Below are 25,242 nucleotides of genomic sequence, written 5' to 3' on the forward strand. Positions count from 1 at the left end.
TTGGAAATAAAATGTGTTTGTTTTATATGACTGTGTTTTGTATCTCTTCTTTGCTTTTGTATCGTATTAATGTGTATATTTTGTAATACAGGTCCAATCTGTAAAAGAGACCATGGTCAAAAAATTTAGAATATCATTTCATGGACATTTTTAATTTCAAAACCAAGTTCTGTATATGATTTAGTCAGACGTATATTATATGTAATGTGCTCATATTACGCAACAGTTAAAAATAACTTAATGGGTATCAGAGATCATTAGTAAAGGGTTATTAATGGGTATCAGAGATCATTAGTAAAGGGTTATTAATGGGTATCAGAGATCATTAGTAAAGGGTTATTCATGGGTATCAGAGATCATTAGTAAAGGGTTATTAATGGGTATCAGAGATCATTAGTAAAGGGTTATTAATGGGTATCAGGGATCATTAGTAAAGGGTTATTAATGGGTATCAGAGATCCATGGGACAGTTGAGCTAACATAGGCTAATGCGATTAGCATGAGGTTGTAAGCAACAAGAACATTTCCACATAGACATATCTGATATCGGCAGAAAGCTTAAAGTCTTGTTAATCTAATTGCACTGTCCAATTTACAGTAGCTATTACAGTAAAATAATACCATGCTATTGTTTGAGGATAGTGCAAAATTTTGAACACAAATTAGGCACATTTTGGGCAGTCTTGATACAAAATTTGGAACAGAAATGCAATGGTTCATTGGATCAGTTTAAAACGTTGCATATACACTGCTGCCATCTAGTGGCCAAAATCACACCTGGGCTGGAATACCTGGGCTGGAATAATACATTATGGCCTTTCCCTTGCATTTCAAAGATGGTACAAAAAAATTAAAAAATATATAAAAGAATGGTTGTTTTTTTGTTTGTATTATATTTTACCAGGTCTATTGTGTGTTATTCTCCTACATTTCTTTCACATTCCTTATTAATGGTATCAGAGATCATTAGTAAAGGGTTATTTATGGGTATCAGAGATCATTAGTAAAGGGTTATTAATGGGTATCAAAGATCATTAGTAAAGGGTTATTAATGGTATCAGAGATCATTAGTAACAGTTTATGAAGTTTGGGGTGAACTCCAGAAAAAATTAGATAGAAATAATTTTGTCTAATGAAATGAATATAGAAAAACAGAAGCCATGCAGGGACATGGCTATTAGGACTAACAAGGCATACACATTACACACAGAAAATCTCACTTCACAGCCCATTATTCACCTTCATCCACTGACCTGCACGAACACATCCACAAAAGGCTTCCCACTGGTGCAAAAACAAGTTGAATCAACGTTGTTTCCTCATTATTTCAATGCTCTTATCAATGCTCTTATCCACACCCTGGCACTGCAAGTGCCATGCTCTTCCAACTGAGCCACAGGACATATGTGATGACATTGAATTAACGCAAAACTGATTTGATTTGCAAAAAGTCATCAATGTAAGGGCATTAAGTATTTCTGTCATCCATCTTTAAACCTAAATCCAATGTCATGGTGACATTTTTGGTTGATTTCATATTGAATTCAGATTAGTTGACAACACAACCAAATACACATCAAAACTAGACGGTTGAACTGTGCCCAGTGGGTTGCCTCTTGAAAACCACTGCACTCGGTAGGAATATCAGTGCGAGGCAAATGAACAAAGTCCCTATTCCGTTCCGAGGGAGCACATTTATTGCCACTTATTGATCATCCTAAGTGCCCATTAGCTGTCCTGCTGGGCTGTGGTCTGGCCTAATGCCTACACTTACAATGGCCTTGAGGGACTCCGCGTGTAATGAAGAACAGGGCGATGCCTTTAGGAGTGACAGCACAGCCCTACCAACTACCCCCCCCCCCCCACACACACACAATCCTGGTGAGTGGTGAGCACTCCCTTAGGACCACACTGAGGGAATGATTCTCATACTGGAGCAACCATAATGGGAACCTGGAGCTTCTGATTGTGTAATAAAGATATTGTATTATTGATCATGTGTGATATAAGTCTTCAATATTATTGAAGACCATGTCCTCTGCACTCTATTTCAGTACCTCATAACACGCTTTTATCCTGGGGGGTCATTAAAGGTCAGTGCTGGTATACCCTCTGTAATTGAACATGAGGGATTTGATAGCTTAACTGTTGGTGTTCTTTATTTATTTCCCCGCCTCGACAGTCATTGTTCTTGAGCAGTTGTAAAAGTGCTTATTTTTTTATTCACATGAAGTCCTGGAAGGGGAAATGTTTCATGCAACTCTGCTGCACACCCAAAAAAATGTGATTGTATTGTATGTTGAAGTTTAGTTCACAGAAACGCCACAAAGATTCCCTCTGGCAAACTGTCTGGCAGTTGAGCAGAACTCTGCCCTTTGAGGGGAGTTTTAATCCACATCTTAAACTGATGTTTCCTTGAAAACTTCCCTGACATCCCACAATTGGGTTTGTGTCGACAATCAGTAATGCTTTGGTTCGTTCTAAAGGGCAGCTTCAGACCCAGAGGGCTTTTTAGGAGTTTTGGGTCAACTGTGCAATTTGGGCGTGACAAGCAACAACTGAAATAAGCCACTAAATCAGTGGTATTCAAAGTCGGTGTCGCGACCTTGCAGTGGGGTTGCCAAAAGTAAATTAAAAAAGGAAACAATATGAGTACAGATTATTGTAGGGGACAATAGACCAAACTATTCAGAAAGCTCATTTGAGAAATAACATTTATTTGAGTAAAGTTTTTTTTATTGATTACTTTTCATTTCGGAAATGCAATGAATTAAAGGTTTTTATGTCAGTAAAGGTAGAGATACCTAGTTGAAGGTAGGCTCAGCGATATGACGTAGATGCAACTCGCTCATCTCAATATCTGCGGTGCTGCTCGTGGCAATGTAATTTAGCTGAGTCTAGCTGAGTCTTTAACTGTTTGATTAGCTGAGTCTTTAACTGTCAGTAAGCTAGCTACAACAGTTTGCTAAGCAGCTAATCAAGTCACTGCATTGGTGACTGACAAATCAAATCCAATTTTATTGGTCACATACATGGTTAGCAGATGTTAATGCGAGTGTAGATCCTGCGTTCTGCCTTTCACCCAGGACAACGGAATGGATCCCAGCCGGCGACCCAAAAAAACGACTTCGTAAAAGAGGGAAACGAAGCGGTCTTCTGGTCAGACTCCGGAGACGGGCACATTGTGCACCACTCCCCAGTATACTTCTTGCCAATGTCCAGTCTCTTGACAACAAGGTTGATGAAATCCGAGCAAGGGTAGCATTCCAGAGGGACATCAGAGACTGTAACGTTCTTTGCTTCACGGAAACATGGCTCACTGGAGAGACGCTATTGGAGTCGGTGCAGCCAGCTGGTTTCTCCACGCATCGCGCCGACAGAAACAAACATCTTTCTGGTAAGAAGAGGGGTGGGGGCGTATGCCTTATGGCTAACGAGACGTGGTGTGGCCACAACAATATACAGGAACTCAAGTCCTTCTGTTCACCTGATTTAGAATTCCTCACAATCAAATGTCGACCGCATTATCTACCAAGGGAATTCTCTTCGATTATAATCACAGCCGTATATATTCCCCCCCAAGCAGACACATCGATGGCTCTGAACGAACTTTATTTGACTCTTTGCAAACTGGAATCCACACATCCTGAGGCTGCATTCATTGTAGCTGGGGATTTTAACAAGGCTAATCTGAAAACAAGACTCCCTAAATTGTATCAGCATATCGATTGCGCAAACAGGGCTGGCAAAACCTTGGATCATTGCTATTCTAACTTCCGCGACGCATATAAGGCACTGCCCCGCCCTCCTTTCGGAAAAGCTGACCACGACTCCATTTTGTTGATCCCTGCCTACAGACAGGAACTAAAACAAGAAGCTCCCACGCTGAGGTCTGTCCAACACTGGTCCGACCAATCGGATTCCACACTCTCCACACTCTTCCATCACGTGGACTGGGATATGTTTCGTGCGAACATGCGTTGAAGATGTCGTTCCCATAGCAACGATTAAAACATTCCCAAAACAGAAACCGTGGATTGATGGCAGCATTCGCGTGAAACTGAAAGCGCGAACCACTGCTTTTAATCAGGGCAAGGTGACCGGAAACATGACCGAATACAAACAGTGTAGCTATTCCCTCCGCAAGAATATCAAACAAGCTAAGCGTCAGTATAGAGACAAAGTAGAATCTCAATTCAACGGCTCAGACACAAGAGGTATGTGGCAGGGGCTACAGTCAATCACGGATTACAAAAAGAAAACCAGCCCCGTCACAGACCAGGATGTCTTGCTCCCAGGCAGACAAAATAACTTTTTTGCCCGCTTTGAGGACAATACAGTGCCACTGACACGGCTTGCAACCAAAACATGTGGCCTCTCCTTCACTGCAGCCGAGGTGAGTAAAACATTTAAACGTGTTAACCCTCGCAAGGCTGCAGGCCCAGACGGCATCCCCAGCCGCGCCCTCAGAGCATGCGCAGACCAGCTGGCTGGTGTGTTTACGGACATATTCAATCAATCCCTATCCCAATCTGCTGTTCCCACATGCTTCAAGAGGGCCACCATTGTTCCTGTTCCCAAGAAAGCTAAGGTTAAAATCTAGTCCAGAGGAGGGCTTATTAACACCATAGTACCCTCCAAACTCGTCATCAAGCTCGAGACCCTGGGTCTCGACCCCGCCCTGTGCAACTGGGTACTGGACTTCCTGACGGGCTGCCCCCAGGTGGTGAGGGTAGGCAACAACATCTCCACCCCGCTGATCCTCAACACTGGGGCCCCACAAGGGTGCGTTCTGAGCCCTCTCCTGTACTCCCTGTTCACCCACGACTGCGTGGCCACGCACGCCTCCAACTCAATCATCAAGTTTGCGGACGACACAACAGTGGTAGGCTTGATTACCAACAACGACTAGACGGCCTACAGGGAGGAGGTGAGGGCCCTCAGAGTGTGGTGTCAGGAAAATAACCTCACACTCAACGTCAACAAAACTAAGGAGATGATTGTGGACTTCAGGAAACAGCAGAGGGAACACCCCCCTATCCACATCGATGGAACAGTAGTGGAGAGGGTAGCAAGTTTTAAGTTCCTCGGCATACACATCACAGACAAACTGAATTGGTCCACCCACACAGACAGCATCGTGAAGAAGGCGCAGCAGCAGCACCTCAGGAGGCTGAAGAAATTTGCCTTGTCACCAAAAGCACTCACAAACTTCTACAGATGCACAATCGAGAGCATCCTGGCGGGCTGTATCACCGCCTGGTACGGCAACTGCTCCACCCACAACCGTAAGGCTCTCCAGAGGGTAGTGAGGTCTGCACAACGCATCACCAGGGGCAAACTACCTGCCCTCCAGGACACCTACACCACCCGATGTTACAGGAAGGCCATAAAGATCATCAATGACAACAACCACCCGAGCCACTGCCTGTTCACCCCGTTATCATCCAGAAGGCGAGGTCAGTACAGGTGCATCAAAGCTGGGACCGAGAGACTGAAAAACGGCTTCTATCTCAAGGCCATCAGACTGTTAAACAGCCACCACTAACATTGAGTGGCTGCAGCCAACACACTGACTCAACTCCAGCCACTTTAATAATGGGAATTGATGGGAAATTATGTAAAATATATCACTAGCCACTTTAAACAATGCTACCTAATATAATGTTTACATACCCTACATTATTCATCTCATATGTATACGTATATACTGTACTCTATATCATCTACTGCATCTTTATGTAATACATGTATCACTAGCCACTTTAACTATGCCACTTTGTTTACATACTCATCTCATATGTATATACTGTACTCAATACCATCTACTGTATCTTGCCTATGCCGCTCTGTACCATCACTCATTCATATATCTTTATGTACATATTCTTTATCCCCCTACACTTGTGTGTATAAGACAGTAGTTTTGGAATTGTTAGTTAGATTACTTGTTGGTTATTACTGCATTGTCGGAACTAGAAGCACAAGCATTTCGCTACACTCGCATTAACATCTGCTAACCATGTGTATGTGACAAATACATTTGATTTGATTTGATTTGAAATTGTATTGGTCACATACATGGTTAGCAGATGTTAGTGCGAGTGTAGGCGAAATGCTTGTGTTTCTAGTTCCGACAGATTACTTGCTAGATATTTGTAAGGGTTTTCTTTAGGTGAAGTAGAGGCGGACCAAAATGCAGCATGGTTGTTATTCATTGTACTTTAATAAAGAAACTGTACACGAATAAACTAACAAAACAACAAACGTGCGAAAACCTAAAACAGTCCTATCTGGTACAAAACACAGAGACAGGAACAGAGGCAGCAGCAGCAGCAGTGGGAGAAGCTGCACTACTTGGAGAATATGGACTATACTACTTGAGAGGAAATAGACAGGTGGGCGGTCGTACTGGGGGGTACTGTCACACCCTGACCATAGTTTGCTTTGTATGTTTCTATGTTTTGGTTGGTCAGGGTGTGATCTGAGTGGGCATTCTATGTTGGATGTCTTGTTTGTCTATTTCTATGTCTGGCCTGATATGGTTCTCAATCAGAGGCAGGTGTTAGTCATTGTCTCTGATTGGGAACCATATTTAGGTAGCCTGGGTTTCACTGTGTGTTTGTGGGTGATTGTTCCTGTCTCTGTGTTTTGTACCAGATAGGACTGTTTTAGGTTTTCGCACGTTTGTTGTTTTTGTTAGTTTATTCGTGTACAGTTTCTTTATTAAAGTACAATGAATAACAACCACGCTGCATTTTGGTCCGCCTCTACTTCACCTAAAGAAAACCCTTACAATATTACTGCACTAACAAATTCACAATGACTACCTTATACACACAAATGTAAAGGGATGAATAAGAATATGTACATACAAATATATGGATGAGCGATGGCCGTGTGGCATAGGCAAGATGCAGTAGATGGTTTAGGATACAGTACATACATATGAGATGAGAAATGTAGGATATGTATACATGATTAAAGTGGCCTTATTTAAAGTGGCTAGTGATACCTTAATTAAATCCATGGATTAAATGTATTAAAGTGGCCAGTGATTTGAGTCTGTATGTAGGCAGCAGCCACTCTATGTTAGTGATGGCTCTTTAACAGTCTGATGGGCTTGAGATAGAAGCTGTTTTTCAGACTCTCGGCCCCTGCTTTGATGCACCTGTACTGATCGCGCCTTCTGGATGATAGCCACTGCCCGGGGTGAACAGGCAGTGGCTCGGGTGGTTGTTCTCTTTGATTATCTTTTTGGCCTTCCTGTGACATTGGGTGCTGTGGGTGTCCTGGAGGGCAGGTAGTTTGCACCTGGTGATGCGTTGTGCAGACCTCACTACCTTCTGGAGAGCCTTGCGGTTATGGGCGGAGCAGTTGCTGTACCAGGCGGTGATACAGCCCGACAGGATGCTCTCAATTGTGCATCTGTAAAAGTTTGTGAGTGTTTTTGTCGACAAGCCAAATTTCTTCAGCCTCCTGTGGGTGAAGAGGCTCTGTTGCGCCTTCTTCACAATGCTGTCTGTGTGGGTGGACCATTTCAGTTTATCCATGATGTGTACGCCGAGGAACTTAAAACTTTCCACCTTCTCCACTACTGTCCCGTCGATGTGAATGGGGGGATGCTCCCTCTGCTGTTTCCTGAAGTCCACAATCATCTCCTTTGTTTTGTTGACGTTGAGTGTGAGGTTATTTTCCTGACACCACACTCCGAGGGCCCTCACCTCTTCCCTGTAGGCCGTCTCGTCATTGTTGGTAATCAAGCCTACCACTGTGGTGTCGTCTGCAATCTTGATGATTGAGTTGGAGGCGTGGGTGAACAGGGAGTACAGGAGAGGGCTGAGAATGCACCTTTGTGGGGCCCCAGTGTTGAGGATCAGCGGAGAGGAGGTGTTGCTTCCTACCTTCACCACCTGGGGGAAACCCGTCAGGAAGTCCAGGACCCAGTTGCACAGGGTGGGGTCGAGGCCCAGACATTCTTGTATATGATTTTTGCAGGAGATAGCCACTGCTTTGTTTAATTTCTCACCATTTTTGTATTTTGTTTGTATACATTAGGATCCCCGCAGCTACTCTTCCTAGAGTCCAAACAGTATTAAAACAATTACATCACAACAAAACAATTGCAAACTATAAAATCACTGTCACAACGTTTGTAATAATTTTGTTAGTTATTCATCCTATTTCAGTCATACGAGAGCGCAGTAATTGGTCATATACATGATTTGGTCATAAAGGAGGAACTATGCTTTCATTTCTGCAGTGGGAGAGGGGACAAAAACGTTACATTGGGAACTGCTGCAGCAGCAAGGCAAATTGGTGCTGAGAGGTTGTCGCTGCAACTGCAAAACGTAATCTAGCGACAAATCAAGGAGGCAATAGAGATTCTCACAGAAAAATTGTTGGCAACATTGCTAGTGCAGTTCAAGGAGGACAATTTATGTTGAAACTGGTCTGGGTTCAATTTAAAAAAATAATTTATTGACTAACAAACCATGTACATAAACCTATACTAGCCATGATGCCAATATTTATCTATACAGTACCCGTTTGGCTAATGTCTCATCTATCAACCGTGATCACGGTTCATGCAGTACTGACAGCTCTGTGGACATGACAACCAGTTGACAGGTATTTCTCAGTGAGAATCACTATTGCCTGCTTGATTTTTCGCAAGATGATGTTTTGCTGTTGTCATAACAAGCTTTTTCATGTTTGCCAGTTGTCATGTTTAACTAACTAGCTACCTAGAATAGCCACTGTGTTACAAATTGTAACCAATTAGCAAGATAATGAAACCCCATGTTATGTTATAGGGACACATGCTAAGTTGGCTAGCTAGCTAGCCATGATGAAATGATAGCTAAATATAGATTGAGGTAGTTTTTTGAATGTTCAAGTAGCTGGCTAGCTAGATTAATCATTTATATCTAGCCAGCTGGTAATTATGAAGCTAAATGTTTGCTAAATATAGCTGGTTATCTTGTCTGGATTGCCATTGTTGTACTGGAAGCAGGTTAAGTGTGTACACAGCATTTTAGTACATCTGTAGCACTCAACAGGCAATAGCAATATATAGGACATTAATTAATTCACATTTTAACCTATTATTCTGGAATTTGTATTTGTCCGTAGAGCTCCGAAACAGGACCGTGTCGAGGCACAGATCTGGGGAAAAGTACCAAACCATTTCTGCAGCATTGAAGGTCCCCAAGAACACATTGGCCTCCAGGATTCTTAAATGTAAGAAGTTTGGAACCACCAAGACTCTTCCTAGAGCTGGCCGCCCGGCCAAGCTGACCAATCGGAGGAGAAGGGCCTTGGTCAGGGAGGTGACCAAGAACTCGATGGTAACTCTGACCTAGCTCCAAATCAAATCATATCAAATTGTATTGGTCACATACACGTGATTAGCAGATGTTATTGCAGGAGTAGCGAAATGCTTGTGCGTCCAGAGTTCCTCTGTGGAGATGGGAGAACCTTCCAGAACGACAACCATCTCTGCAGCACTCCACCAATCAGGCCTTTATGGTAAAGTGGCCAGACGGAAGCCACTACTTAGTAAAAGGCACATGACAGCCCACTTGGAGTTTGCCAAAAGACACCTAAAGACTATCAGACCATGGGAAACAAGATTCTCTGCCTGATGAAACCGAGTTAATATGTTTTATTCTCCATAATGACCAATTTAAATAGCCTACCTACAACTGGTTAAAAAGTAGTCACGAAGTACGTGTGCTCTCTCTCTCCATGACTCAGCTGCCTCTGCTGCAGCACTCTCAACCAGTGCTTTCAACACACACACACATACACACACACACACACACACACACACACACACACACACACACACACACACACACACACGCCTCCAGCCCTCCCCCTCTCCACTTCACTCACTCACAGCCTGCTCATTGCCTGATAGTCAGCAGTAGATTCTCAGAGTGAAATATATATACAGTACCCGTCAAAAGTTTGGACATGCCAACTCATTTAAGGGTTTTTCTTTATTTGTACTATTTTCTACATTGTAGAATGATAGGGAACAAGTCAAATCTACGAAATAACAGATATGGAATCATGTAGTAGCCAAAAAAGTGTAAAACAAACCAAAAAATATTTTAGATTTTAGATTCTTCAAAGAAGCCACCCTTTGCCTTGATGACAGGTTTGCACCAAAACACCTCTGGCAAAAATAGAAACATCTTATTTACCTAAGTATGCAGGCCCTTTGCTATGAAACTCGAAATTGAGCTCAGGTGCATCCTGTTTCCACTGATCATCCTTGAGATGTTTTTACAACTTTATTGGAGTCCACCTGTGGTAAATTCAATTGATTGGACATGATTTGGAAAGGCCTGTCTATATAAGGTCCCACAGTTGACCGGACATGTCAAAGCAAAAACCAAACCATGAGGTCGAAGGAATTATCAGTAGAGCTCTGAGACAGGATTGTGTCGAGGCATAGACCCTGGGGAAAGGTACCAAACATTTTTTAAAGCATTGAAGGTCCCCAAGAACACAGTGGCCTCCATCAGTCTTAAATGTAAGAAGTTTGGGACCAACAAGACTCTTCCTAGAGTTTGGCCTTGCCAAACTGAGCAATCGGGGGAGAAGGGCCTTGGTCAGGGAGGTGGTCACTCTGAGTTCCTCTGTGGAGATGGGAGAGCCTTACAGAAGGGCAATCATCTCTGCAGCACACTAGAATCAGTGTGACAATGTATTATATAAAATGTAACCAAGTGTGTGATTCATGGGCATCCTAAATGGCGCCATTCTCCCAATGTTGTGTCCTACGTCAAAAGGCATATGGTAACATTTTGAATGCAGCCTGGTTAGTTTTAGCATAGCTTTGCTGTGGTCATAGGTATGAAGCCCTAACTGAGTCCTAGCCGAGTCGTTTTGATACATTTTGCCTGTGAAAGTGATGAGGTAGTTGTGATGTTATTTTAATTTTAGCATGACTTAAATTAGAATGTCTCTCAGCCAATCAAAGATACATGACCAGAACTAAGCATTTCATAAAAAGTATTTCAGCACACAACACACATTACTTATTTTAAGTGTATTTTATCGCCTGTATGATGTTGATGTCTCTCTGAAGTTAGACGTCCATGGCAGACATTTAAACCCTACTGCTCCTGCTTCCAATTCTGCCTCAAGATTTGGGGGTTCACTTGTCATAGATGATTTGGGAGATTTAGCTGTTGTAAGCTGGGAGCTTCGCTTGGGCTCCTAGGTAACATCTCATTGGAACAGGGTCATTCTTCAATTAAGGTGGTAAATGGTGTCCCTTGACTTATGTGATGTGTGGACGGGTAGTGACATGTTTTGCGGATTTAGAGATATCTATCCATTATTTTGTAGGCTACACAGTGAACAAAAGTATTTCATATATTGTGTAGATCAATAGAAAACAAAGAAATACCTTTTTATAGTGTAATATGTATCCCTCGGTTGTGTGTCATTGGTGTTACCACCTTGAAAATGACTGATTACAAAAGATGTACAAGGACCTTGAGCATTCTCTCTCCATGGGGAGGGGTCTATATTAAAGACACTTATTAGCATAATCACACCCTTTTAGTATGTCATACATTTGATGATTCCATTCATAACTTGAGGAATCTAAATCCAAAGTGTCACTTGGTGTTAGTCAATTTAAATAAAGAGAAATACCATTGTGAGCAAAATGATTCATCAATGATTCATCAATGATTCATCAATGATTAATCATATCACTTGATTGATGACCTTAGATTTTAGCGTTACTGCATTCCATTTCAGAAGATCTATTTAAAATGTCTTATTGGTGCTACCATCATTTGGTATTATTGCTTCTACTGCTTCTACTGATGGTACCATAATGAATGTTATTATAATAGTAAATCAACCGTTTTAGTTGATTTCGGAATGGAAAGAGGTACCCAAATACATTTAAATTAAATTAAAAACTAGAAAATGTTTTTAATGTAAGTACATTTTTTACAAAATTCATCAAAATGCAATGCTCAAATGCCACCGTAGTTGAAGAATGACCCAATGGCATTGCTAAATTCCTGAATAAGGTTCACTCTTCTAATTTAATACACAGAGAGAGCTTGGGGGCATTTCAGTTTTAAGTAGGGAATTGTTGGGTCTCTCTGTCAGCAAAGTGCTGCACTGGTTTCATTGCTGAATAAATATAGTACTGAACCCTGGGTCAAATAGAATCGTGATGGAGCCAGGGCGAACACATTAGTCATGGCCACTGAAAAAGCGCCCTAATTAAAAACACTACTCAACCTCAAACTCCAAACCATAAGTAATATTACATAGTACATAACTTTGGGGGGGGCTCTTCAAAATGGTCATTTACAATGCAAGGCACAGTATCATGGAAACAAGTGAAAAGAAATACAATTGCACAAAGACAAGCCTGTTACTGAAATGGAAAGAGACTGAGAGACACAGATAGATTTTGAAAGATGCAGGAAAATGTCCTCTGAGAAGCCATACTCATGTGAGTTAGTCTCCTTCCCCTGGTAGGGGTGTGTGATGATGCACAACTCACCCTGACCCTCAGTAGATTGAAACTGAACAAAAACAATGGCCTTGTGTCTCTGCTGCAAATGAGATCATGTGCATGTGTGGAATGCAACACATTTCCCAATTACAGTCGCTGGATGGAGGTCGTGAGAAACACACAAGGTACGTTCACTTGAAGCTCCTAATGTAAGCAGCATTGCTTCTATACAAGGTCTGTGACACTCATAGGGACAGATTCAATCAGACATGTACAGCAGGAAACCTGCACTTTGGGAAAAATAGTTCAAATACAATCACTGGGCTCCAAAAATACACCCTGTCATTTAATCTTTGACATAACTAATTTCCTTGCAAAACTGGTATTCTGTAGGTCAGAATAGATTTTTTGGTGTTGTTGTATTTAGCCAGATACTGTATGCATGCCCTCTATCATTAATTATGAATCTAAAGTCAAGTTGACTAAGAGGGGAACAAAGTCATTTCCAGCTCATTCATCAACCAATTCCCTGGATGATAACACTTCAATCATCAGTCTACATAACTGCCACACATAGTGAAAGGCTTAGTCATCTCCCTAGGGTTCCGAACTAAACAGTATTTACTTCCTCTCGCCCTCCATACCAAATGTGTGACACCTCGTATAACAATAACATTTCGAGAGATGTATTCTTTTAAATCACCCTTCCCCTGATTGTACAGTTGTACTTGTCACTTTGGAAAGAGGAGAAAAAGGGCTGGCCTAACTGGTTTGTGTGATTCCACTGCTTCACCTGAGGGCAAATGGTGGTGATACTCTAAGGAAGGAGGATTTGGTTCTTGTTGGGGCGTCCATTTTGTAATGACCCAGTGTTATTGCTTGGATCGTAATTGCGCTACGTTTCCCAAACGTAATCTATTGACGTAATTGTACAGTGTACTCATATTGATTTAACAACCAATTATTGGATATAGAAACATCCTTCGACACTTTTACAGAACGAACGATTGTGCTTGAATATAAATCAAATCAACCAAAAAATTGTCACATGCGCCGAATACAACAGGTGTAGAGTTTACCGTGAAATGCTTCCTTACAAGCCCTTTAAACCAACAATGCAGTTCAAGAAATAGAGTTAAGAAAATATTTACTAAATGGTTTGTTGTTATTAACATCCTTATCAGGATGCAATGTTTACACATGGCAAGCTTTTGAGAATGTGTTTACACTGGCGTCCCTTGGGTCGCCCGCACTGATTTTAGCAATTAGTCTGGAGCCAGTGAATTCGTTATGACTAGCCTGTTACACACTGAAAGATATTAAACAACAGATTATCTACAGGCTGAAGGAAAAACAACATCTCTTGTGTAAGAAATACAATGATGTCACTCTGTTCTAAGCATCCTTGTTGTTCTCATAACAATACTTATTTTAAATGACAATATTGTGTTGGCAATTGTTTGATGATGAGGGAATAATCATGTCATTTATAACCAGTCAAATGCACCCTAGCCCATATAACCAAACGATGCACCTGCTCCACTGTGTGTGTTTATCGTCAGTAAGAGCCAGCTAGCTCTCCCTAATTGTTGCTTCCAGCTAGGTGGTATTTATTGGAGCTTGGAAGTGGGGCATTGGTGGGTGTTTACTTATATGGCTGCATTTACACAGGCAGCCCAATTCTGATATTTTCTCAACTAATTGGCCTTTCGACCAAATCACATCAGATCTTTTCACCTTCGATCTTTTTCAGGTTTGTAAAAAGACCAATTAATGGGTAAAAAAACAAAACAGAAATACAGTCTGTTTGTCGTATTTCACTATGTACAAGTTGTTTCTTACAGTTGGGGGTGAAATGTCAGAAAGTGTTTTCTATATATATATATTGGAGGGGATATTTTGCAAATAGATATGTTGCACTGCTAATTGTGTGTGTGTGTGTGTGTGTGTGTGTGTGTGTGTGTGTGTGTGTGTGTGTGTGTGTGTGTGTGTGTGTGTGTGTGTGTGTGTGTGTGTGTGTGTGTGTGTGTGTGTGTGTCGTCATTATCAACAATAATGGACAGCCAAGATGGTGTGTGTGTGCAAATGTGTATACAGTACACTTCCTGCTTTGTGGCACTTCAGCAGATGTCTGCTGTGATTCGCTGGGTCTCGTCCAATTACACAGTCTGTACCGCCAGCCTTCCCAGACACTTCCCATTGAGCTGACTGTCACACCGACACTTCAAATCACCCCAGCAGTGACACATGCACCCCCCCCCCTCCACACACACACACACACACACACACACACACCATATTCTTATTCCATTCCATCCCTTTAGGTTTGTGTGTATTAGGTAGTTGTTGGGAAACTGTTAGATTACTTGTTAGATATTACTGCACTGTCGGAACTAGAAGCAGAAGCATTTCGCTACACTCGCATTAACATCTGCTAACCATGTGTATGTGACCAATAACATTCGATTTGATTTGACCCATACACAGACATCGTTTCTCGTTCCAATAGTGACACCCACATACATACAAACAGTCTCACTTCAACATTGACACACACAGGGCCTCCCGAGTGGCACAGCATCGCAGTGCTTGAGGATTCACTACAGACCCGGGTTCGATTTCAGGCTGTGTAGCAGCCAACCGGGAGACCCATGAGGCGGCGCACAATTGGCCCAGCGTCGTCCGGGTTAGGGGAGGGTTTGGCTGGCCGGGATGTCTATGTCCCATCACGCTCTAGCGGCTCCTTGCACCGGGCCGGGCGCATGTACGCTGACTTCGGTCGCCAGTTGTACAGTGTTTCCTCCGACACATTGGTGAGGTTGGCTTCCAGGTTAAGTGAGCAGTGTGTCAAGAAGCAGTGCGGCTTGGCAGGGTTGTGTTTCGGAGGACGATTGGCTCTCGTTCTTTGCCTCTTTAGAGTCCATACGGGAGTTGCACTGAGTTGCACTGAACAAAAATTATATAGGCCATCATAGTGCATTTGACTGGTTATAGATTACATTATTATTGTAAAAGCAACATGGTTTAAATTCATCCATAAGGAATGGGACATGCCATTAGACATACTATTTGCTGAGGGTCTTTCATTCATTGATGATTGACTATATTTACAGGGATTCACCACCCCCTTTCTTGTAAAGAATAAAGACTTTATAGAGCACTTTGTTTGATATTTTGGGATATTCATCCAGTACATCACTTATAAGCAGTCATCAAGGACATAAGAGAAAACAATAACATTTGTGAGTATTGAGACACAGCCAATTACAGTATAAAGAGAAAACAAACATTTGCTAGTATTGAGACACAGCCATTTACAGTATAAAGAGAAAACGAACATTTGTGAGTATTGAGACACAGCCATTTACAGTATAAAGAGAAAACGAACATTTGTGAGTATTGAGACACAGCCATTTACAGTATATAAATCCCACCACTAGACTTATGGGAAGGTAGTTAAGATGCTTTCTTTCATAACGATGTTCATGAAGCCCTTTTATCACCTTGTTCTCCTTGCTTATTTCATCACAACCAATAGGGATATTCATGTCTAATCTGCAGTTCATTTAATTAGATTCTCCATCTCCTTGATCTGATCTAATCAAACAATGTAGCCTCGTCCCTCTATCCTACATTCCAGCAGCACAGAGCACCTGGTGCATCTGTGCATGTGAGTGTGTACTTGCCGTCCATCAGTGGCACAGAACACTGGGAGGCAGTGTGATATTGTTGTGAGGTCAGGTAATGTGAGGTGGGTGTGGGAGAGGAGGTATGGATATTATATTGACAGGCGGACTCTGAGCAACATGCTCTCACAGTGTAAAAACTGTCAGGAGCATTTCCCTTCGGCTTTATGAAAACAAATACACTCAGTGCCCTTTTCATTTGAGCATGCAGCAATGTCTGGAAAGAGGTAATGGGCAGTAGCTTAGAGAACAGTACTAGTGAGGAAACGGCCTTCAGTATTCAAAATATTCAATCAAAGCTGGTATTCGGGTATTCCTAGAGCTTGGCTAAACCAACACTGTGCACAGTTACTAGAGTCTGGGTTAGAAATGAATATGTTAACATTATGTAAATCAAATAATCAGAACACTATCAATACAACCAGTCTAACAGCACCATATTAATCCCTGATACTGGTTTTGATTGAATATAGCCTTTTTAAAAGCCAGCAATTAAAGCACTGCAAAGCAATCCATTTTCCAATGCAATTACCAGCAAACGGTCACCAAGCATGACCCTGTGGTTCCCTAAGAACGCTTGACTTTGAGATTCGCCACAGAACTTGACACGTAGAATGACATACCATTCTCTACCATCCCTGCTTTCCCCAGGACATGAAGACATTTGTGGATATCTTAATTGCTGAGCACTTTATGCGGTCGCATTTCGAAGTGTATGCATAGTCTTTGCTCTGGATGCCTTTTGCCCTCATTTAGTGCCATTCAAAATAAACAGTGACGGGAGACGTCCTGGGTGATGCAGTTCTGGACTGACGGTGGATTGAACGGGAACAGACCTAGTGAGGGGACTATGGCTGCGCCCAAAATTGGGCTTTCTGTCTAAACGCAGTCTTCTAGTGTGACACTTGTGCCCCCTATCACATGTTGGCTCTGGGAGAGTTTGAGAATCAGAGACAAACATGCTGGCGGGAGTTTAGCAGACTGTTTACCTCTGACCTTCAAGCCTCTGAGTCATACCTCAGCCATTTTACACTCTCTCCCCCTCCCCCTCCCTCTCCCTCTCCCTCTCCCTCTCTCTCTCTCTCTCTCTCTCTCTCTCTCTCTCTCTCTCTCTCTCTCTCTCTCTCTCTCTCTCTCTCTCTCTCTCGCTCTCTCGCTCTCTCTCTCACTATCTCTCTCAGTGCAATAAACAGCTCTTCCACTCATTAGATGAGGGGGCGAAATAGCTTTGTAGGGATTAATGAATAGGTGTTCTTACAGAACCGTGCTGTCTGCAACCTCTGAATAGATCCAGAACCTTTATGGTTGGATGAGCTTTTCTCTATCTGGTCATAAGGATGGAATTAGATCAATAAAGCAATAGAAGTGAATTTGGTAAAAGGGCTTTTATGTACTCTGTGCCATGGTCTTGGAACACCTTCCAAAATACTTTTCAACTGGAAGAACTTTTCCCGATTGGTGTTTTTAAATCACTGATGAAGGATTTTGAGGCTGATTCCCTGACCTGTCAATGTTTTTAATTTGCTGTTTTATACTCTTGTGAATTCAATGGTTTTTACTAGATTACTTGTAGTTTTTTTATGTTGTCTGTCTGTCATTTTTTTGTAATGACTTGGTGCTGCCTATCTTGGCCAATGCGCTCTTGAAAAAGAGATTTTAATCTCAATGAGCCCTTCCTGGTTAAATAAAGGTTAAATAAAAATAATAAAATAAAATAAAATAGAGTTCAGACATCTTTGTTTGAGTTTTACAATGTGAATTGGCACCGAAAGTTTAAGACAATTAGATTCTAGCAAGCCTTCAAATTAAAATGCTATTGTCATAGAATGTTTGGGGGGACAACCTTAGGATGATAGTTGAAATGGATGAACTGAGGGGAAAACACACAGCAGTATAGAGATACTAAAATGGACTTACACTCTCTCTTCTGTCCTCTCTGGAATTCTCATTCTTTAGCATCCTGGGTACTGCTCCCACTCCCGCTGTCCAAAGCCGCCAGAACCCTGGAGAACGAGATGAGAGAGTGGAGGCAGATGAACACAACAGCATCTCTTCCTGGTGTTTATTGTTGTATTGTATTCATTAGGTTTATATTTATTTACTTGTACATAGCATAAAAGGAAAACAACAGGGTGGGTGGGGGGGGGGTTCTCCTCAACCTTACAAAATAATAATTACAAGAATTCAATTAACACGACGACAAGAGGAGACAAACAGAAAGAAAACAATCTATTTGCTCTATTTTTATGTCTGAGTTGCCCCTGGCCCCTGAGCAGTAGCCTACACTGGTCTAGGATATGTTTTATGTCTGAGTTGCCCCTGGCCCCTGAGCAGTAGCCTACACTGGTCTAGGATATGTTTTATGTCTGAGTTGCCCCTGGCCCCTGAGCAGTAGCCTACACTGGTCTAGGATATGTTTTATGTCTGAGTTGCCCCTGGCCCCTGAGCAGTAGCCTACACTGGTCTAGGATATGTTGTATGTCATTATCTCCAATAATGCTTCAAATGAAGACAAACAAAAAGGATACCTGGGCTTGGTCAACCTTTCCTTTGCCATCTGTTTAGGCTGGTGGGCTTTATAAGTCAGGTGTCGACTGGGGTACTTCAACATGTCACATACGTTGGGCTGAATTTCTACGAACTGAGTAGAGAACATTTCAGGCTAGTCGTTTTGAATTCCGGCCTGTCCTGATTTTATATCCTACTTGATTTACACTGACTACACACAACATTAGGCTCCTTCCATGACACAGACTGACCAGGTGAATCCAGGTGAAAGTTATGATCCCTTCTTCATGTCACGTGTTAAATCCACTTCAATCAGTGTAAATGAAGGAGAGGAGATGGGTTAAAGAAGGATTTACAAGCCTTGAAACAATTGAGACATGGATTGTGTATGTGTGTCGTTCAGTGAATGGGCAAGACAACATATTTACGTGAACTGGGTATGGTGGTCGGTGCCAGGTGCACCGGTTTGAGTGTGTCAAGAACTGCAACGCTGCTGGGTTTTTCATGCTCAACAGTTTTCCGTGTGCATCAAGAATGTTCCACCATCCAAAGGACATCCAGCCAACTTGACACAACCGTGGGAAGCATTGGAGACAACATGGGCCAGCATCCCTGTGGAACGTTTTAGACACCTTGTAGAGTCCATGACTCAACGAATTGAGGCGGTTCTGATGGCAAAAGGGGGTGTAACTCAATATTAGGAAGATGTACTTAATGTTGTGTTCACTCAGTGTATGTTGGCCTGCCTTTTCCTTCAGTTCATAGCCCATGGCCATGTGGCTTTTCCACTACAGGCACGTTTGGAAATTTCTTATTTTTAAAAAGTATGTTTTTCTTGGAGAAAAAAAATATATCAACAGAAATACCTTTCTCTCTTTTTTCATGAACCATAGACTGGTATTGGCTGTATACTTATTCAACAAGACTTGGATTTTAATCCGTTTCTACTTGGATTTTAACCCGTTTTCTACTTGGATTTTAACCCGTTTTCTACTTGGATTTTAACCCGTTTTCCGAAAACACCTTCTGGAGATTACCATCACATCATTAAACATTACATTTGAGTTTATAACTGAATGACAAGCACAATAGGGTTTGGCATTATTTGTCTTATCTGTCTATAAGATTTGATACTTTGAACCAATAGATGTATGCTTAGTGTTAGTTTTGCCTGCCAGTCATCTCTATTTTTGGCAGGCTACATTATAAATGAAACACTCATTTTAACTTGCCCTGAATACCTTTCTCACACCATCCACTCTCTCACAAACTCCACAGGTGCGTTGCATGGCTAAATGTGCTGACGGACGTTGATTGCCAATGCCACCACCACCTCCACATAACCGCCTCCATCCAGATCTGAGTCCCTGCCGCTCCTCCTGCCAAACTAGTGTGTCCTCAGCTGGGTAGCTCTCTAAGCCTTTCCCCCAGGCACTCTCCAGGACGGTACCTGCCAGAGTAAACAAAAATGCCCATCATGGGCAGACACAGACCTATTAACTCCTGGGATGAGCTTCTGGTGCTTTCCTACAGCTCTCTATGTCTTATTTACTTCTGGTGCTTTCCTACAGCTCTCTAGGTCTTATTTACTTCTGGTGCTTTCCTACAGCTCTCTAGTTCTTATTTACTCCCCGGCAGAGAAGGCTAGGGTATAATTGCCATTGAATGGATATTGTTTTTTGGCTTCTAAGGCATATTTAGTTTGAGTCTAGCCTCCTGATTAGCTAAAATAGAGCTATATTTGATTGAACAATAGATTGATTTAATCTGTGTTGCAAACTCAAATATTGTTCTGTTGGAAGAGTTTTTGTGGTCTGGCAATTTCATTTGATGGGACATACAGATAGTTATTCATTCCGATGCTGGCGACTTCCATAAAGGAGATTAATGTCCAATAATGTACGAGTATAATGAATATTTTATTGGATATAAAGGAAGATGTCATTTGCATAGATAGATAGACAACGGTTATTTGGAGATGGTAAAATATTTAGATATAGCTATGGAGTGCACTTTGTTTTTTTTAAAACAAGTCAGCAAGCAGAAGTAGAAAAAGAGGAAGAGCGGTCATGCAACATGAGACGTTGTTTCTCATGGTGAATCATATGCAACATGAGACGTTGTTTCTCATGGTGAATCATATGCAACATGACACGTTGTTTCTCATGGTGAATCATATGCAACATGACACGTTGTTTCTCATGGTGAATCATATGCAACATGACACGTTGTTTCTCATGGTGAATCATATGCAACATGACACGTTGTTTCTCATGGTGAATCATATGCAACATGACACGTTGTTTCTCATGGTGAATCATATGCAACATGACACTTTGTTTCTCATGGTGAATCATATGCAACATGAGACGTTGTTTCTCATGGTGACTCATATGCAACATGAGACGTTGTTTCTCATGGTGAATCATATGCAACATGAGACGTTGTTTCTCATGGTGAATCATATGCAACATGACACGTTGTTTCTCATGGTGAATCATATGCAACATGAGACGTTGTTTCTCATGGTGAATCATATGCAACATGACAGGTTGTTTCTCATGGTGAATCATATGCAACATGACACGTTGTTTCTCATGGTGAATCATATGCAACATGACACGTTGTTTCTCATGGTGAATCATATGCAACATGACACGTTGTTTCTCATGGTGAATCATATGCAACATGACACGTTGTTTCTCATGGTGAATCATATGCAACATGACACGTTGTTTCTCATGGTGAATCATATGCAACATGACACGTTGTTTCTCATGGTGAATCATATGCAACATGACACGTTGTTTCTCATGGTGAATCATATGCAACATGAGACGTTGTTTCTCATGGTGACTCATATGCAACATGAGACGTTGTTTCTCATGGTGAATCATATGCAACATGAGACGTTGTTTCTCATGGTGAATCATATGCAACATGACACGTTGTTTCTCATGGTGAATCATATGCAACATGAGACGTTGTTTCTCATGGTGAATCATATGCAACATGACACGTTGTTTCTCATGGTGAATCATATGCAACATGACACGTTGTTTCTCATGGTGAATCATATGCAACATGACACGTTGTTTCTCATGGTGAATCATATGCAACATGACACGTTGTTTCTCATGGTGAATCATATGCAACATGACACGTTGTTTCTCATGGTGAATCATATGCAACATGAGACGTTGTTTCTCATGGTGAATCATATGCAACATGACATGTTGTTTCTCATGGTGAATCATATGCAACATGACACGTTGTTTCTCATGGTGAATCATATGCAACATGACACGTTGTTTCTCATGGTGAATCATATGCAACATGACACGTTGTTTCTCATGGTGAATCATATGCAACATGACACGTTGTTTCTCATGGTGAATCATATGCAACATGACACGTTGTTTCTCATGGTGACTCATATGCAACATGAGACGTTGTTTCTCATGGTGACTCATATGCAACATGACACGTTGTTTCTCATGGTGAATCATATGCAACATGACACGTTGTTTCTCATGGTGACTCATATGCAACATGAGACGTTGTTTCTCATGGTGACTCATATGCAACATGAGACGTTGTTTCTCATGGTGAATCATATGCAACATGACACGTTGTTTCTCATGGTGAATCATATGCAACATGACACGTTGTTTCTCATGGTGAATCATATGCAACATGAGACGTTGTTTCTTATGGTGAATCATATGCAACATGAGACGTTGTTTCTCATGGTGAATCATATGCAACATGACACGTTGTTTCTCATGGTGAATCATATGCAACATGACACGTTGTTTCTCATGGTGAATCATATGCAACATGACACGTTGTTTCTCATGGTGAATCATATGCAACATGAGACGTTGTTTCTCATGGTGAATCATATGCAACATGAGACGTTGTTTCTCATGGTGAATCATATGCAACATGAGACGTTGTTTCTCATGGTGAATGATATGCAACATGAGACGTTTCTTATGGTGAATCATATGCAACATGACACGTTGTTTCTCATGGTGAATCATATGCAACATGACACGTTGTTTCTCATGGTGAATCATATGCAACATGAGACGTTGTTTCTCATGGTGAATCATATGCAACATGACACGTTGTTTCTCATGGTGAATCATATGCAACATGACACGTTGTTTCTCATGGTGAATCATATGCAACATGAGACGTTGTTTCTCATGGTGAATCATATGCAACATGACACGTTGTTTCTCATGGTGAATCATATGCAACATGACACGTTGTTTCTCATGGTGAATCATATGCAACATGAGACGTTGTTTCTCATGGTGACTCATATGCAACATGACACGTTGTTTCTCATGGTGAATCATATGCAACATGAGACGTTGTTTCTCATGGTGAATCATATGCAACATGACACGTTGTTTCTCATGGTGAATCATATGCAACATGACACGTTGTTTCTCATGGTGAATCATATGCAACATGAGACGTTGTTTCTCATGGTGAATCATATGCAACATGAGACGTTGTTTCTCATGGTGAATCATATGCAACATGAGACGTTGTTTCTCATGGTGAATCATATGCAACATGAGACGTTGTTTCTCATGGTGAATCATATGCAACATGAGACGTTGTTTCTCATGGTGAATCATATGCAACATGAGACGTTTCTTATGGTGAATCATATGCAACATGACACGTTGTTTCTCATGGTGAATCATATGCAACATGACACGTTGTTTCTCATGGTGAATCACATGCAACATGACACGTTGTTTCTCATGGTGACTCATATGCAACATGACACGTTGTTTCTCATGGTGAATCATATGCAACATGACACGTTGTTTCTCATGGTGACTCATATGCAACATGACACGCTTCTCATGGTGAATCATATGCAACATGACACGCTTCTCATGGTGAATCATATGCAACATGACACGTTGTTTCTCATGGTGAATATGGCTTGTCTAAACGTCCATACGCTGAGTGAGAGAGAAGCTACGACTTCTCTGAGTGAGGGAGGGAGAAGCTACTACTTCTCTGAGTGACAGAGGGAGGGAGGGAGGGAGGGAGGGAGGGAGGGAGGGAGGGAGGGAGGGAGGGAGGGAGGGAGGGAGGGAGGGAGGGCGGGCTAACTGGGCAAAAAATGGTTGAATCAATGTTGTTTCCACGTGATTTCAACACCCCAAATTTGATGACGTTGAATCAATGTGGAAAACTGATTGGATTTGTAAAAAGCCATCAACCTACGGGGATTTAGTCTTTTTTCACACAACTTTTAACTTAAATCCAATGACATTATGAATGTTTTTTGGTTGATTGTAGGATGAATTCACATTACGCAACCCAATGTATATCAAAAATAGACGTTGAGCTGACGTCTGTGCCCAGTGGGAGGCTACTACTTCACTGAGTGAGGGAGGTGCATTTATCACAACACAGTGGCTTGTTCCCTCACAATTTATATTTTCTTGATTCTCTCCTCACCTCCGTCTCAAAATGTATTGGAAGACAAGTTGCAAGGGGAGGGACCTTGGATCTTCTCCTCCCATATGGTTTGAGAAGGAGAGGATGCTGCAAGGAATCAAGGAAAGATTAATGGAGGTATAGCCAGCTATAGGATGTGACCTAGCTAAAGGTAATGACCAATATGTGGTGACAAAGCCACTTAATGAGGTTTCCAGCACACTACAGTTCAGTAGTGTAGACACAGAGGTCGTACCACTACAGTTCAGTGTGCACACACAGAGGTCGTACCACTACAGTTCAGTGTGCACACACAGAGGTCGTACCACTACAGTTCAGTGTGCACACACAGAGGTCGTACCACTACAGTTCAGTGTGCACACACAGAGGTCGTACCACTACAGCAACAGATTGGCTTACTATAGCAACAGATTGACTTGTATTCTCAGAGGGCAATACGAGGGGGAGTTGTGCTGACGCTGTTGTTGCTGCCACAGTCCCATGCCCTTGAGAGTTCCAACCTTTAACTGCAGTGGGTTGAATCAGGGTCCACAGTGTTTCTTGGTAGTCTTAAACAAATCTACTTTGAAACAAAAGTATCAGTGGTGGAAAAAGTACTCAATTGTCATACTAAAGATACCTTAATAGAAAATGATTCAAGTAAAAGTGAAAGTCACCAAGTAAAATACTACTTGAGTGAAAGTTTAAAAGTATCTTGTTTTAAATATACTTAAGTGTCAGTGGTGGGAAAGTACTCAATTATCATACTAAAGTAAAAGTAAATGATATACATCAAATTCCTTATATATTAAGCAAACCAGACGGCACAATCTTTTACATTTACGGACAGACAGAGGCATACTCCAATACTCAGACATAATTTACAAATGCAGTATTATATTTAGTGAGTCCGCCAGATCAGAGGCAATAGGGATGACAACACATTATATTGATACGTGTGTGAATTGGACCATATTGCTGTCCTGCCTGAGCGTTCAAGGTGTAACAGGTACTTTTGGGTGTCATGGAAAATGTATGGAGTAAAAAAGTACATTCTTTTCTTTA

General features: G+C 41.7%; 1 protein-coding gene across 2 annotated transcripts in view; it reads right to left on the reverse strand.

The window, feature by feature from the left end:
* The window catches only part of LOC109868753 (cAMP-specific 3',5'-cyclic phosphodiesterase 4D-like), a 411,106-nt gene that overhangs the window by 339,743 nt on the left and 46,121 nt on the right, over nt 1-25,242 (reverse strand). For both annotated transcript variants that reach the window (XM_031802500.1, XM_031802501.1), the window contains exon 2: nt 18,109-18,194. In XM_031802500.1, the coding sequence (XP_031658360.1) occupies nt 18,109-18,194 (86 nt within the window). The remainder of the gene's footprint in view (nt 1-18,108; nt 18,195-25,242) is intronic.

This window comes from Oncorhynchus kisutch, linkage group LG23, assembly GCF_002021735.2.
Source record: "Oncorhynchus kisutch isolate 150728-3 linkage group LG23, Okis_V2, whole genome shotgun sequence".
In the NCBI taxonomy this organism is placed as follows: Eukaryota; Metazoa; Chordata; class Actinopteri; order Salmoniformes; family Salmonidae; genus Oncorhynchus; species Oncorhynchus kisutch.